Genomic DNA, 15,184 nt, shown 5'->3' on the forward strand with positions numbered 1-15,184 from the left:
CAACCCTCCACCAGAAACAAATCATGACTTGCTGAAGGCTCAGATGATGGTTTGGTTGTTGTTGTTTTTTTTAGCAATAAAGACACACACTGACTGAAAGTAAAGAGATGGAAAAAGATATTTCATGAAAAAGGAAACGATAAAAGAAAGCTGGGGTAGCAGTACTTATACCAGACAAAACAGTCTTTAAAACAAAGGCTATAACAGGAGACAAAGAGGGACCCAGTAATCCTTCCTCTGTGTTTTATCTGAAGAAACCCAAAACACTACTTTGAGGAGACCAGCGCATCCATATGTTCATTGCAGTATTGTTTATAATGGCCAAGATGTGGACACAGCCTGGGTGTCCCCAAATGGATGAATGAATAAAGAGGTGGTACATATATGCAATGCAATGTTTCTCAGGCATAAAAAAGAATGCAATCTTGCTATCTGCAATAAAATCAATAGACTTGAATGGTATTATGCTGAGTGAAATAAGTCACACACAAAAAGACAAATACCATATGATTTCACTTATATGTGGAATCTAAAACATAAAATAAACAAATAAAACAAAGAACTTTTTGCTGGTTGCCAGATGGGAGTTCGGGGATGGGTGAAAGGGGAAGGAAGGGATTAAGAGGTACAAATTAGTAGTTACAAAATAGTCATGGGGATGTAAGGAACAGCATAGGGAATACAGTCAATAATATAGTAAATCACTATGTATGGTGCCAGGTGGGTACTAGATTTACCAGGGGGATCACTTTATAAATTGTATAAATATAAATTGTATAAATGTCTAACCACTATGCTGTACACCTGAAACTAATATAAAATAATACTGTATGTCAACTGTAATTGAAAAATTAAAAAACAGAAAAAAAATTTGTAATACAATACACACACACATCCTCAAAAATGGAGTACATGTAAACACTGGTGAATATGACTAAGGTCTGTAGTTTACTAATACTATATCAATACCAATTGCCTGACTGTAAATATGCATTATATTAACATAAGATGTTATCATTGGGAAAACCTAAGCGAAGGGTAGAAAGGATTTCTGTGCTAGTTTTTGCAACTTTTTACATTTCTTTTTTTTAATGAACAAATGTTTTATTGGCATGTTCATCATTGTAAATAGCATCTGGCATGAAAAAGTTTTACCAAAACTTTTACATTGATTTTTACAAATTAGATGCCATTCTAAAAATTTATGTATAATTGTGTTCATCGAATAGTTGTATTTAGCAAAACAAAAAGTTGCCGACTATAATAGACTTTGCAATGAAATCATGTTGACTGCATCAGCTTGTGCTATGTATGACCTGACTTACTAGCAAGTTTATTTAACATGATATTAAGACATTTCCCCAAAATTAAACTACATGTAACAAATCAACTCCAAAAATTAAAGTGGGACTTACAAGGGTTCTAGAAGATTCAAACTTGAAGTAAATCTTCAAAAATAAATATATAAAAAGAAATAAAATCTTGAATAATTTCAAAACAAAAATTTAAAAGAAAAAAACTGTAAGCTAAGATGCTGGGAGATATAAAACTGAAAGCAATAAATGAATAGGACAAACAGACAAACAAAAATTCATAGACACAGAAAACAGTTTGGTGGTTACCAAAGAGTAAGGGGGAAGGGTCGTGGTAGAAGAGGGAAAAGAGGATCAAATATATGGTGATGGAAGGAGAACTGACTCTGGGTAGTGAACACACAATGTGATATACAGATGATATATTATAGAATTGTACACTTGGAAACCTATGTAATTTTACTAACCAATGTCACTCCAATAAAGTTAATTAAAAAATATATGTGATAAGAAATTCTAGTAAGTATTAACTAAATATAATAATGATAATTACAAAATAACCCTAACTTATTTGGGGGAAACTGAAAAGCCAGATGAGAAACAGACTGAAGAAAAGAGGTTAGTTTAAAGGGCTGAGAGGCTTATGCTATTAGGAAGAAGACTACATATAATGTTAAATTTAGACATTATATAACATTAACCATGAATACTAAAATTTAAAGAAAATCATGAAAACAAAAAACATGTAATTGTACAAAATAGTAGAAAGAACGAAAAATACAGTCAAACAAATGGATTATAGGAAAAGGAAAAAAAGTAGAAAAGAAAATGGTAAATACGAAAAAAATAAGATAGATTTCAGCTTAAATATACACTACCATAAATGAAGCATAACAAACTCCTCTATTGCATTCCATATAAAGATTATTTATAAGACACCAACTAAAAACAAAGGTTAAGAATAAGGGATGAAAAATGATGTACTAGGTAAATCTAAGTTTCAAATAGCAAGTTTCAAATAGCAATATAAAATCTAAGTTTCAAATAGCAATATAAAACAGAGTAGAATTTAAGATACAATTATTAATGACTAAAAAAACATACACCAAAGAAAATATAATTAAACTGAACATTATGCATTCAGTCACTGTCTGAGAATATATAAGGCAGAAGGAAAGCTATGACATATTGGAAAATTTCAGTTTCCTTCTCACAGAAAATACATTATCAAGCAGATGGGGAAAAAAACCCAGTAAGTATAAAGATGATTTGAAACAACACAACTGAAAAGGTTATTCTAAAAACAAAGAAACAAACATACCATGCCACAATAATTGAAGCCTATATATCAACCACACATTTTTAAGAAAATTTACTTTCTTTCTGGTTTCAACATTTAAAAGTCTAAATAAAAGAGACAAGTTTCTCACAATAAGTAATAAAATTGGAAAATGATTTTTACAACAAGAAAAGTAAATCATATAACTGGAAACTAAAGAACACGATTTAGTTATGATTTAACCAACAAATCATAATGGAAATTTGTAATTTTTTTTAACTGAATGTCAACTATATCTTAAAAACTGAAGAGTGTAGATAAAAATGATATATAAAAGATAAAGTTTTAGCTTTTAAAGCATATGTTAGGAAATAAGACTGAACATTAGTAAACAAAGAATTAGATTGAAGAAAGCTAGAATTAAAACAGAGCAAAGGTAAATAGAGTAGAAAAGAGGGAAAGTGCAAAACTTAAGGATAATAAACACAAAGAAAATACAGAGATCTCAACAAAATGAAAACTTGTATTTTTCAATTTACTAATAAAATAGGTAAACACTTTTCCATAAAGATATATGTACTCTGATGTTCATTGCAGCTTTGTTTATGGTGGCCAAGACATGGAAACAACCAAAGTGTCCTTTGATAGATGAATGGATAAAGAATATGTGGTACATATACAAAATGGAATGCTACTCTGACATAAGAAAAGATAAAATACTGCCATTTGCAACAACATGGATGGATCTTCAGATTATTATGCCAAGTGAAATAAGTGAGACAGAAAAAGCTGAGAACCATATGACTTCTCTGATATGGGGAATGTAAAACTGAAAGCAACAAAGGAACAAGACAAACAAATAAACAAAAACTCATTAGACAGACAACAGTTTAATCGTTACCAGAGGGGAAGGGGGGAGGGGGGTGTTAGAAGAGGTTAAAGGGATCAAATATATGGTGATGAAAGGAGAACTGACTCTGGGTGGTGAACACATAATGCAATATATAGATGAGGTATTATAGAATTGTACATTTGAAACCTATGTAGTTTTTATAACCATTGTCACCCCAATAAATTTTAATCAAAAAGAAAAAAACCTCTAAGAAGACTGCTCATGAAAAAGAAAAAAGGAAAACCACATACACAAAATAGAATTAGATGAGGAAATGTATCTATAAAAATGTATAAATATTCAGAATTATATATAATTTTAGATATGTCACATGGATACAGCCATATGTAGTAAAAATATGTAATATACATCAACTTTCAATGTAGAGATTGTTTTCTGCAGGGAGGAAGATAATACTAGAAGGGGACTGCAGCTATAGATGCAATGGTTATATTAACATTTGTTTATTTCTAATGATGGGTCAATAGGTGTTTGTCACCTTGTTCTCTATCTTTGTGTTTGAATTATTAATATATATATATGCATATATATACATACATATATATACATATATATACATATATATATATATCAGGCTAAATTACAAATTCACCTTCTGAAGACTTTATCCAAAAAATCTTTTTAAAATTATTTCTTACATGAAGCAGCAATGCAAATTGAAATATTTCCTGTGTGTTAAGGCCCAGAAATCTGCATTTTTAATAAGTACTTCTTCTGTGGGTGACATGGATCAGTTTGAGAGCCACTAGGGTATTTGAAAGCAAAAGATGTGGATGCATTTGATTTCTTCCTCTCTCACTTACCAAGGCAATGACTTTGGCCAAGTTACTTAAAGCACACTCCCAAATTTTTGTATTTCTAAATATAATAATATTCAAAATTATCACACACAATTAAATGAGATACTGATGTAGTACTCAAAGTCCCTGTAAAATGTATCATTGCCGTTCATGATAATGTCTTATCTATGACTAAATTTAAATGGTACTAAAGTTTAACTTTAGAATACAAATTCAATTTACTCGCTACTTAGGGATTCCTCTTTATCAATGAACCATTTTTTCAAAAGATTCCATGAAATAGCTATTATGGTTGCTACGATGAGAACAGGTAAAGCAATGTAGAAACTTAGAATCCACCGGTTCTTTCCATCCTTCCAAAAAGCTTTTGCCATGATTAAACCTAAAAATAAAAACATTAAACAATCAGAGTAAAATAATTAATCTATTTTTACTTTGAAGTTGTAGCAAACTACAATGTTCTTAATTTTTGTTCTTATTCAAGTAACATAATAGAGCCACAATAGTTTGGACTACCTCTACTACCTCTCATTCTAAAAGAAAAGAAACCAAGTTACAACATATTCTACATTATATAGCAGCTACAGCAAAATCTCACTATAACCTTGAAAGCGGGGCCCAATAATTTCAATGATATATAATGTAGGATAGTGTAATTGCAAAGTTATCCAATAAATATGCATTGTTACAAGGTACATTATCAAAGAATTTCACTATATTTGTACATATACTGTTTTTCTTTATTAAACTGTTGACATTTTGCCATTAAGGATCTGTTTTTATATATGGCGCCACTGCAATGCTACTAAAATGGCATTGGCATGAAAACTAGGAGACTTGATTCCTAACCCTAATTCTGCAACTAGTTAGCACTAGGTATGGTGCCCTAAACATTCTTTAAGCTCCATGAGGAGAGGGACTTAGTTTCGCTTACTATACATCCCCGGGTCATATGACCAGCACCTAGCATATATTAGGAGTTCAATAAATATTTGCTAACTAAATGAATGAATAAAAACTAAAGTCATGGTGAACAAATAGAACATTGTGCTAGCATCCCTCTGTGATCTCTTTGACAGAAATTTATGGATTTTTTTAGTTAAACTATAAACTCCTTCAGAGTAAAAACTTATCTTTGATTTCCTTTATTTTTTCCTGTAACAGACACATAGTAATAGTGCCAGGAACAGAGTAAATGCTATCTGTTAGAGCTGAAATCACAGGATCAATTATAAAGGGGGGAAATGTTGAAAGGTAGTCTTAAAGGAGAAAGTCAATGACATCCATAAATAAAAATTTTAAAACATACCCTCAGCTTCAATCACGATATTTGAGAGTTAAAATTTGAAAAAAGAGCAAGATTAAGAAGGCATATTTGGTTTCCATTTCTTAAGAGAAGGCTATTTACTTTTTAATTACAAATACTGGTTTCTTCCTAAGTGGCAAAAATCTAACATCTTTTTTCTGTGAAGATAAACTGCTTGAGAATTTTATTAACTGGCTATGTAAAGAGACAGATACTTGCCTGGTGTTTCAGGGAACATAGAAGCATCTCTGGAACGCAGTTTACAATCTGGAGGTTTGAAGCCCTGAGAACAATGGCACTCCATCTGGGAAGTGCACACCTAGGATCATTTTTTAAAAATTTAAATGATCATTTAGAAATATTTTCTCATTGAAATTAAAATTGTTAGTTGGATTATCAAGCTTACTTTTGTATTTTCATCTAGTATAATTTTGATTTAGAAAGATAAGACTATAAATAAAATTATTTCTTGCCCTAATGTACACACACACACACAAACACACACACGGCTTTTAAAACCTGTGAAGTTTTGATTTGCACTTCCCCAATAGCCAGTGAAGCTGAGCATTTTTTCATATATCTGTTGGCCTTTTATATGTCTTCTTGGAAAAAGGGTCTGTTCAGGTCCTCTGGCTATTTTTAAATTGGACTGTTTCTTTTTCTGTTGTTGAAGTGTATGAGTTCTTTATATATTTTGGATATTAGCCCCTTCTCAGAAGTGTTTGCAAATATTTTCTCTTACTCGGTTGGTTGCCTCTTTGTTTTGTTCTTGGTTTCATTTGCTGTGCAGAAGCTTTTTAGTTTGATATAGTCCATTTATTTATTTCTGCTTTTATTTCCGTTGCTTTTGAGGGGTGGTAGAAGAGGGTAAATGGGGTCAAGTATATAGTGGTGGAAGGAGAATTGACTCAGGTGGTGAACACAATGCAATATATAGATGACGTATTGCAGAATTGTACACTTGAAACCTATATAATTTTACTAAGCAATGCCACCCCAATAAATTTAATAAAAATTTAAAAATAAATTAATTTTTAAAAAGCTATAAATTAAGGCTCACAATGTTCGCATCAAGAAAATTTAACATCTTCAAATGTTAACCTAAACATTTAGTGTGCAGTTTCAAAAACACATACTTAAATTCTAATGAAAATGAGATACTTTCGGTGTGCTGGAGCCAGCTAGTATCAGCCCCCAGACCTGCTTGTGTACATTTCCCATCTCCAAGTTCAGTGACATCACGTGTAATGCAGTATTTGCACTTACAAATGAAGACTTTATTCTCCCTCCAGGTGGTTATTAAACATTTATAAGCATAACACTGCCTTGACCACTATCAGGCTTTATTTTGTTTGTTTGCTTTGTTTGTTTGATTTTTAAACAGAGGCTTTTTGTATCATAAGAGGGCATCAGATACTTAGATACAGCATAACATGGTTTATCTGATGGTTTCTGTAATTAATATATTAATTATTAAATAATAATATGGCAAACACCTTTATGTTGACCACTATGTGTGAGTCTTTACTCTGAGGACTTTATACAGATTTACTCATTAAATCCTCATAACTGCTGTGAGGTCAGAATTATTATCATTCCCACTTTACAGATAAAAAACTGAGGCACAGATATTTAATTTGCCAAAAGCCACATGGCTAGTAAATGATAGAGCCAGTATTGAAACCCAAAAGATCTGGTTTCAGAAGCCCTGCCCTTGACCACTATGCTACGCTACCTCTCAAAATAACATAAAACATCTCTCAATTTCTAAGATCTCAATTTAAAGCCATGAAGCTAATTTCTCTATTTCATGGCTTAAATGTACAGGGAAAAAGGTATTGTGTTCACGGTATCCAATGTCCCAGATTCTGTCATACAACCTTCATGCTGGTGGGTGTGGGTGTGTAGCGGGGGTGGGCGGGAGGGTGCATACTTTTACTCTGAAATGTTTCACAGAAGTGATGTTAGTTAGCCTTCTCGGGAGACTTGGTGTCAATTTGTCCTAATATTGTACTCTTACTTTTGGATCACTTTGCTTAAGGTGCTGCCTTTCAAATTTTTCCACTGTAAGGTACTATGCTTCCATTTTAATTAATAACTAATTTCTGAGGAGACACTTGTAAGATTATGTAAGTACCTGGGTCCTCATAAAACTTTCACCCACCAGTTTTAGCATCCACTGATAATTATTTAACTAAAGTAGTCCTTCTATATTGATTACACGATAAGGAAGAGTGTTGCTTTATCTCCATTTATGTACTCAGTTATTGCTATTAGTAATATATTACTTATGTGGCCTAATGATCTTTGACAAGGGTGCCAAGACCACTCAATAGGGAGAGTCTCTTCAGCAAATGCTGTTGGAAAAAACTAAATATCCACTGCAAAAGAAGTTTCCCTTATCGCACACCATATACATAAATTAACTCAGGATGTATTAAAGACCTAAATGTAAGCCCTATGGCTATAAAACGCCTAGAAGAAAACATAGGGGGAAACCTTCATGAGATTGGACTTCTCAATTTCTTGAATATGACACTAAAAGCACAAGCAACAAAAGTAAAACCAGACAAAGGGGTCTACAACAACCTTAAAAACATTTGCACATCAAAGAACACAACCACGTGAAAGACCAACTTACGAAACAGGAGAAAAGACTTGTAAATCATACATCTCATAAGGAGTTAATATCTAGAATATACAAAGAACTACAACTCAACTACAACAAAATCAAATACCCTGTTCAAAAAATAGGAAAAGGACTTGAATAAGACATTTCTATACAAATGACTCACAAATGGCCAATAAGGATATGAACCAATGCTCAACATCACTAATCATAAGAGAAATGCATGTTTTTTGTTCTATTTCTTTAAAAATGTCATTGGGATTTTGATAGGGATTACATTAAATCTGTATATTGCTTTGGGTAATATAGCCATTTTAACTATGCTGATTCTTCTATTTCGTGAACACAGAATATCTTTCCATTTCTGTATGTCTTCTTCCATTTCATTTCATAATGTCTTGTAGCATTTGTTCAGTGTGTAAGTCCGTCACATCCTTTGTTAAGTTTATTCTTAGATATTTTATTCTGTTTCTTGCAGTTGCAAAAGGAGTTGCTTATTTTTCTTTCTTTTTCTGAAATTTCATTTTTAGTATCTAGGAACACAATGGATTTTTGTATATTGATTTTGTATCCTGCCACTTTACTGTATTTCTTTATTGTTTCTAATAGTTTTTTGTGGAGTCTTTAGGTTTTTCTATATAAGGAAACATGTCATCTGCAAAAAGTGACAATTTGATTTCTTTATTCCTAGTCCGAATGCCTTTCATTTCTTTCTCTTGCCTGACTGCTCTGTCAAGGACTTCCAATACCATGTTGAATAACAGTGGTATGAAGGGGCATCCCTTTCTTTTTCCTGATTGCGGAGGAGAAGCTTTCAGTTTTTCACCATTAAGTATGTTATTAGTTGAGGGTTTATCACATATGGCCTTTATTATATTGAGGTACTTTCCTTCTATATCCATTTTATTAAGGGTTTTAACCATAAATAAATGTTGTATATTGTCAAATACTTTTTCTACATCTACTGATAGGATTATATGCTTTTTATCCTTGATTTATGTGGTTTATCACATTGATCAATTTGCATATATATATGCTGAACTATCCTTGTGCCTCTGGAATAAACCCCACTTGATCGTGATGTGTAATATTTTTAATGTATTGTTGTACTAGATTTGCTAGTATTTTGTTTAGGATTTTTGCATCTGTATTCATTGGAGCACATTGGTCTGTAGTTTTTTTTGTGTGTTACTTTTACCAGGTTTTGGTATCAGGGTAATGTTGGCCTCATAAAATGAGTTATGAAGTATTGCCACTTCTTCCATTTTTTGGAAGAATTTGAGAAGGACAATTATTAAATCATCTTTGAATGTTTGGTAGAATACATTACTGAAGCCATCGGACCCGGGACTTTTGCTTTTGGGGAGAAATAGAACAAGAAAGCATCAGATTTGTATGAAATCACACACACACACACACACACACACACACACACACACATAAAAAAAAACCAAAGAACCAAAGCAATCCTGAGAAAAAAGAACAAGGCTGGAGTTATCCTATTCCCTGACTTCAATTATTACTACAAAGTGACAAAAATCAAAACAGCATGGTATGGGCAGAAAAATAGACACACAGACCAATGGAACATAATTAAGAACCCAGAAGTAAACCCACATATTTATGGGCAGACAATTTTCAATAAATGAGCCAAAAACATACAATGGAGAAAAGAAAGCCTCTTAAATAAATGGTGCTGGGATAATTGGAAAGCCATGTACAAAAGAATGAAATTAGACTGCTATCTGTCACCAGACACCAATATTAACTCAAAATGGATCAAACACCTAAATATAAGACCTAAAGCAATTAAATGCATAAAAAATAACATAGGTACTAAACCTATGGACCTAGGTCTTAAAGAGGATTTCATGAATTTGACCCTAAAGGCAAGGGTGGTAAAAGCAAAAATAAATGGGAATATATCAAACTAAAAAACATCTGCACATCAAAAGAAACCATAAACAAAACAAAAAGGCAAATGGCAGAAGATATTTGCAAACAATATGTAAAATAAGGGGCTAATATCCAAAATATATAAAGAGCTTATACAACTCAACAACAAAAAAACAAACTGGCCATCAGATACATGAAAAAATACTCAACTTCCCTACCTATAAGGGAAATGCACATCAAAACCACAATAAGGTACATCTCACACCTGGTAGAACGGCTATTATAAACAAGACAAGAAATAACAAGTCCTGGAGAGGATGTGGAGTAAAAGTAACTCTCATACATTGCTAGTGGGAATGTAAACTGGTACAGGCACTATGGAAAACAGTATGGAAGTTCCTCAAAATATTAGGAATAGAGCTACCAAGTGGCCCAGCAGTCCCTCTTCTGGGTATCTGTCTGAAAAATTTGAGAACATTTATTTGTAAAGCTATATGTACCCCTATCTTCACGGTAGCCAAGACAAGGAAACAACCCAACTGTCCTTTGATGGATAATTGGATAAAGATGTGGTATGTATATACAATGGAGTACTACTCTGCCATAACAAAAGATGAAATCCTGCCATCTACAACATGGATGGATTTTGAGAGCATCACACGAAATGAAATAAGTCAGACATTAAAGGACAAGAATCATATTATATCACTCATATGTGAGATATAAAACAGAAAGCAACAAATGAATGAACAAAACAAAGAAAAAAAACTCATTGACAGAGATAAGAGTATGGTGGTTACTAGAAAAGAAGGGTAGCGGGGGATGCTGAAAAGTGTAAAGGGGTTAAATACATGGTGACAGAAGAAGACTAAACTTTACGTGATGAGTACATAATCCAATATACAGATGATGTATTATAATATTACACACTTGAAACATAATCTTATTAACCAGTGTCACCCCAGTAAATTTAATTCTAAAATAGAAGAGTAAAAAAATAAAATTTTTTTAAAAGCATGCTTTCTTTATATATAGTACCATGTTATCTTTGTTGAATCAGTGAGTGACTGAATTAATTAGCACACTCATACACATAAACATATTTGATGAATGAATAAATTAATTTATATATATGTACACATATGCATACAATGCAAACAATGCTTTTAGGATTAGAGTTATCTCTGTATTACAAAAAGATGGCTAATTTTGCTTTCTACTTTAGATTTCTAAATATTCCAAGTCTTCCATGATGAGTAAATAGTACATCTTTTATAGGGAAAGGAAAGAATAAGTAATGTCTATGAATCTGAAGGAGAACTTAGATTGTAAGCAGGCAAACAATTGCACTGTTGGATAAATTTAGCCTCAAAATAAGTTTTATACTGCATGCACAATGTGTTCAAATGTAGTTTTATAACATTCATTGCTCAAGAGGATCGAGAGTAAAAGAGATGAGGAGGAGGAGGTAATTTTTTACTTTGTAAGCAAAATTAAGTGTTTTGGTATTTTGGGAAGGCAATCTATCATTACTGAAATTTTAAATATATAGGTCCTTCAACCAAGCAGTTGCACTCCTGGTAAACATCCCACAGCAATATAGGTGCCAGCATGCAAGGACATACATACAAGGAGGCTTATTTATCAAAGCCATATCTACAAACTTAGAAGGATTTACGTTTGTTGAACAAAAAAGTAATATATAGAAATGTGTGATATGACCTGTATCTAAATCTAATATCAATCCATGGATAGATGATAGATCAATCGATAGATAGATATTCTTTCAGCAAATATTTGAGTTCTTAGTATATGCTAAGCAGAGTTGTGGGCTCTTGTTAATATCAAAGAATATATGTGTACATGAATATATCTCTGTACATGATTAAATAAATCTAGAACAAACAAAGAAGGAATGATTCCTGGTAAACTGATAATAAGAGAACAATACAAAAATTAATGTGATAACATTGGTATGATTATATAAAGTTAAACATACTAGTGAATATATGTATATATAAACGTGTGAATGCAAAGAGATACTTCAAAAATAAACTATAATAAAGCAATATAATTAGGTGTGTCAGTGGTAATATAAGTAGTTTAATGACTATTGCTGTATATCAAATGAGCCTTGCCCATTTATTTATTCCTTTCACATATTTAAATTTATGACTGCTGAAAGTGTTCAACAGAAACAATATTTTTAAATTGGAATAATGCTTTACACTTGTTTTCAAATGTGTTTTTTTAACTTACTAATACTACAATTTGTTTTTTCTTATTACTCTAATATTTATTATTCTAATATTGTGTGATTTTTGTCTTTATGCTAATTTTCTGAAAGGCAATCCATTGAAAGCCAATTTGCCTAGGCCAACTGTAGTCTAGGCAATATCAGTTTGTCTGCTAGTCAACTCATCAAATAGTTATTTGGTATTTGGATGCCAAATAATCACATCTGAGTATTTACTGGGTTTTTTTTTAAGCTATTAATTTATAGAATGATTAACTAGATATGTTGGATGTCACTGCATTGGAAGATTTCTGTAAAGTTTTAGTAAAGCAGTTTTTACTGTGTCTTCAGAAGAGTATTTTAATGAATTTCCTATTTATGTATGTCTAATTCATATTTCACTAGCTACAGCAGCAGAGACCCACTTTTTAACATTTTTGAGAAGAACACCAATTTCTGATCTGACATATAAGGATATTGGAAGTCACCACTCCATCCTAAGAAGTAAAAAGATAAACAAATTTTAAAAGTCAACAATTCTTATTATATCCATCATAGAAGTAATATTACAAGACAAACTTACCTCCAAAACTGGAGAGATTGTCAAACAAATACAGAGAATCACAACTTACTAGAGCAGAAACCCTAGAGCAGAAACCCCCATGGGAATCAGTCCCAGGGTAGAAAAAATTAAATTGTTGTTGATGTACTACTGGAAGCTCAGTTTAGAAAAGTCTGAGAGTTAAAAACTCCATGGGGCTCAGTTAACAGTGGGTCCCCGCACTTTTATGAGTTTTACATTCAAGAGCTAGAACAGATTCTCACATTGAATATATAAGAAAAATTCCCTTGTACTTCCAGCCAGGGGAGGGGAAAGAAACAAGTCAAAATACACCAGAGTATTCTGTTCTTCTTAACATGGCCTAACCTCAAAAGAAACTATTTTACCAGAACCTAAACTTACTGAAGTTTTTTCAGAGCCTAACTGACATAGGGGAAGGGAAATACCCAACTCTAGCATACTCTAGCCATCCTGGCCTACCTAAGGGGGTAAAAGAGAAATTCACAGCCCAGAGGTATAAGGCTCACTAAGACTGAGGCCTAATTATAGGACTAGAGAAAGCTTCCCCTCCTCTTCCATACATCTTACCACTACATTACTGCAGTTCCGTTTACCCAGTACATAATGCCCAGCTATTAAGAAAAAAGTTGCAAGGCATATGAAAAAGGAAAAAGTATATTTTGAACAGACAAAGGAAGCTCAGCTATGGCAAGGAAGTTGTAATTATCAGACCAGGAATTTAAAACAACAATGATTAATATGCTAAGGGCTGGTGGATAAAGTAGACAGCATGCAAATAAAGATGGGCAAAATAAGCAGAGAGATGGAAATTCTAAGAAAGAACCAAAAAGAAATGGTAGAGATAAAAAATGTAACAGAAATGAAAAATGCCTCTGATGGGGTCAGGAGCAGATTTGTCAAGGCTGAAGAAATAATCTCAGAATTTGAGGATATATCAATAGAAACTTCCAAAATGACAATCAAAGAGAAAAAAGACTGGGGGGAGGGGGGCGGGGAGGGCAAGCCAGAAATTCCAAGAACTATGAGCAACTACAAAAGATACATATGTGTAATGGGAATACTAGAAGGCAAAGAAAGAAAGAAACAAGATATGTAAAACAAAATAACTGAGAATTTTGCAAAATTAAGGTCAGACACCAAACCCCATATCCAGGAAACTCAGAAAACATAGAGCAGGATAAATGACAAAAATGTACACCTACGTATCATATTCAAACTTCAGAAAATCAAAGACAAAGAAAAGTCCTGAAAGAAGCCAGAGGGGGTTATACCCTTGTCTAGAGAAGCACAAGGATAAAAATAACATTGGAAATGATGCAAGGAAGAAGAGCATGGTGTGAAATGTTTACAGTGTTCATAAGAAAAGAGTTGCCAGGCTAGAATTCTATATCCCTCAAAAGTGAAAAAGAAATAGACTTTCTCAAACAAAAATTGAGAAATTTGTCTTCAGTAGACCTCCCTTGGAAGAAATGATAAAAGAAGTTTATCACAGAAGAAAATTATATAGGTCAGAAAAATCAGATTTACATTTTAAAAAGAGCATTAGAAATGGAATAAGTGAACACAAAATAGAAACTTTTATGGTTCCTCTTCATAATTGACCTAATAGTTACCCAATTATTCAAAATAATAATAGCAACAATGTATTAGATTAAGTATGCTTCTGTGTAAGTAAAATGACAGCATGATACAAGTGATGGGAGGATATATATGGATTATTTTCTTACTATAAGGTTACCTACACTACAAGTGGTAGAGTTGAAAGAGGACCTATGAGGTGTGATCAAACAATACGGTGATTGTTTAAATAAAAAAAAATGTATTACAGTAAAAGACACATTGCCATTAATTCCCCTCAAATACTCCTCCTTTCTTTGAACACACTTATCCCATCATGCCACTTTCTGAAGCAGTTCTGGAAGTCCTCTTTCATGAGTGTCTTTAGTTGCACTGTCATGGTTGTCCTGGAATTAAGGGGAATTAAGACTCACAGATACAGAGAACATTTTGATCGTTTCCAGATGGGAGGGCTGTTGGGGGTGAGTGAAAAAGATGAAGGGATTAAGAAGTACAAATTGGTTGTTACAAAGTAGTCATGGGGATGTAGGGTGTAGCATAAAGGATAGAGCCAATAATATTGTAATAACTGTGTATTGTGTCAGATGGGTACTAGATTTATCAGGGTGATAGATGGGAGGGGTTGCAGGCAGGGCTTAGAAGGGATTAAGA

At 32.7% G+C, this 15,184-nt stretch overlaps 1 protein-coding gene across 1 annotated transcript in view; it reads right to left on the reverse strand.

The window, feature by feature from the left end:
- Positions 1 to 15,184, reverse strand: part of LOC109439478 (disintegrin and metalloproteinase domain-containing protein 32) — a 150,504-nt gene that overhangs the window by 19,761 nt on the left and 115,559 nt on the right. Inside the window, exons 18-19 of the mRNA XM_074331501.1 lie at positions 5,831 to 5,930; positions 4,528 to 4,687 (exon numbers count right to left, since the gene is read on the reverse strand). Of these exons, the coding sequence (XP_074187602.1) occupies positions 4,528 to 4,687; positions 5,831 to 5,930 (260 nt within the window). The remainder of the gene's footprint in view (positions 1 to 4,527; positions 4,688 to 5,830; positions 5,931 to 15,184) is intronic.

The sequence above is a fragment of the Rhinolophus sinicus genome, linkage group LG04 (assembly GCF_036562045.2).
Source record: "Rhinolophus sinicus isolate RSC01 linkage group LG04, ASM3656204v1, whole genome shotgun sequence".
In the NCBI taxonomy this organism is placed as follows: Eukaryota; Metazoa; Chordata; class Mammalia; order Chiroptera; family Rhinolophidae; genus Rhinolophus; species Rhinolophus sinicus.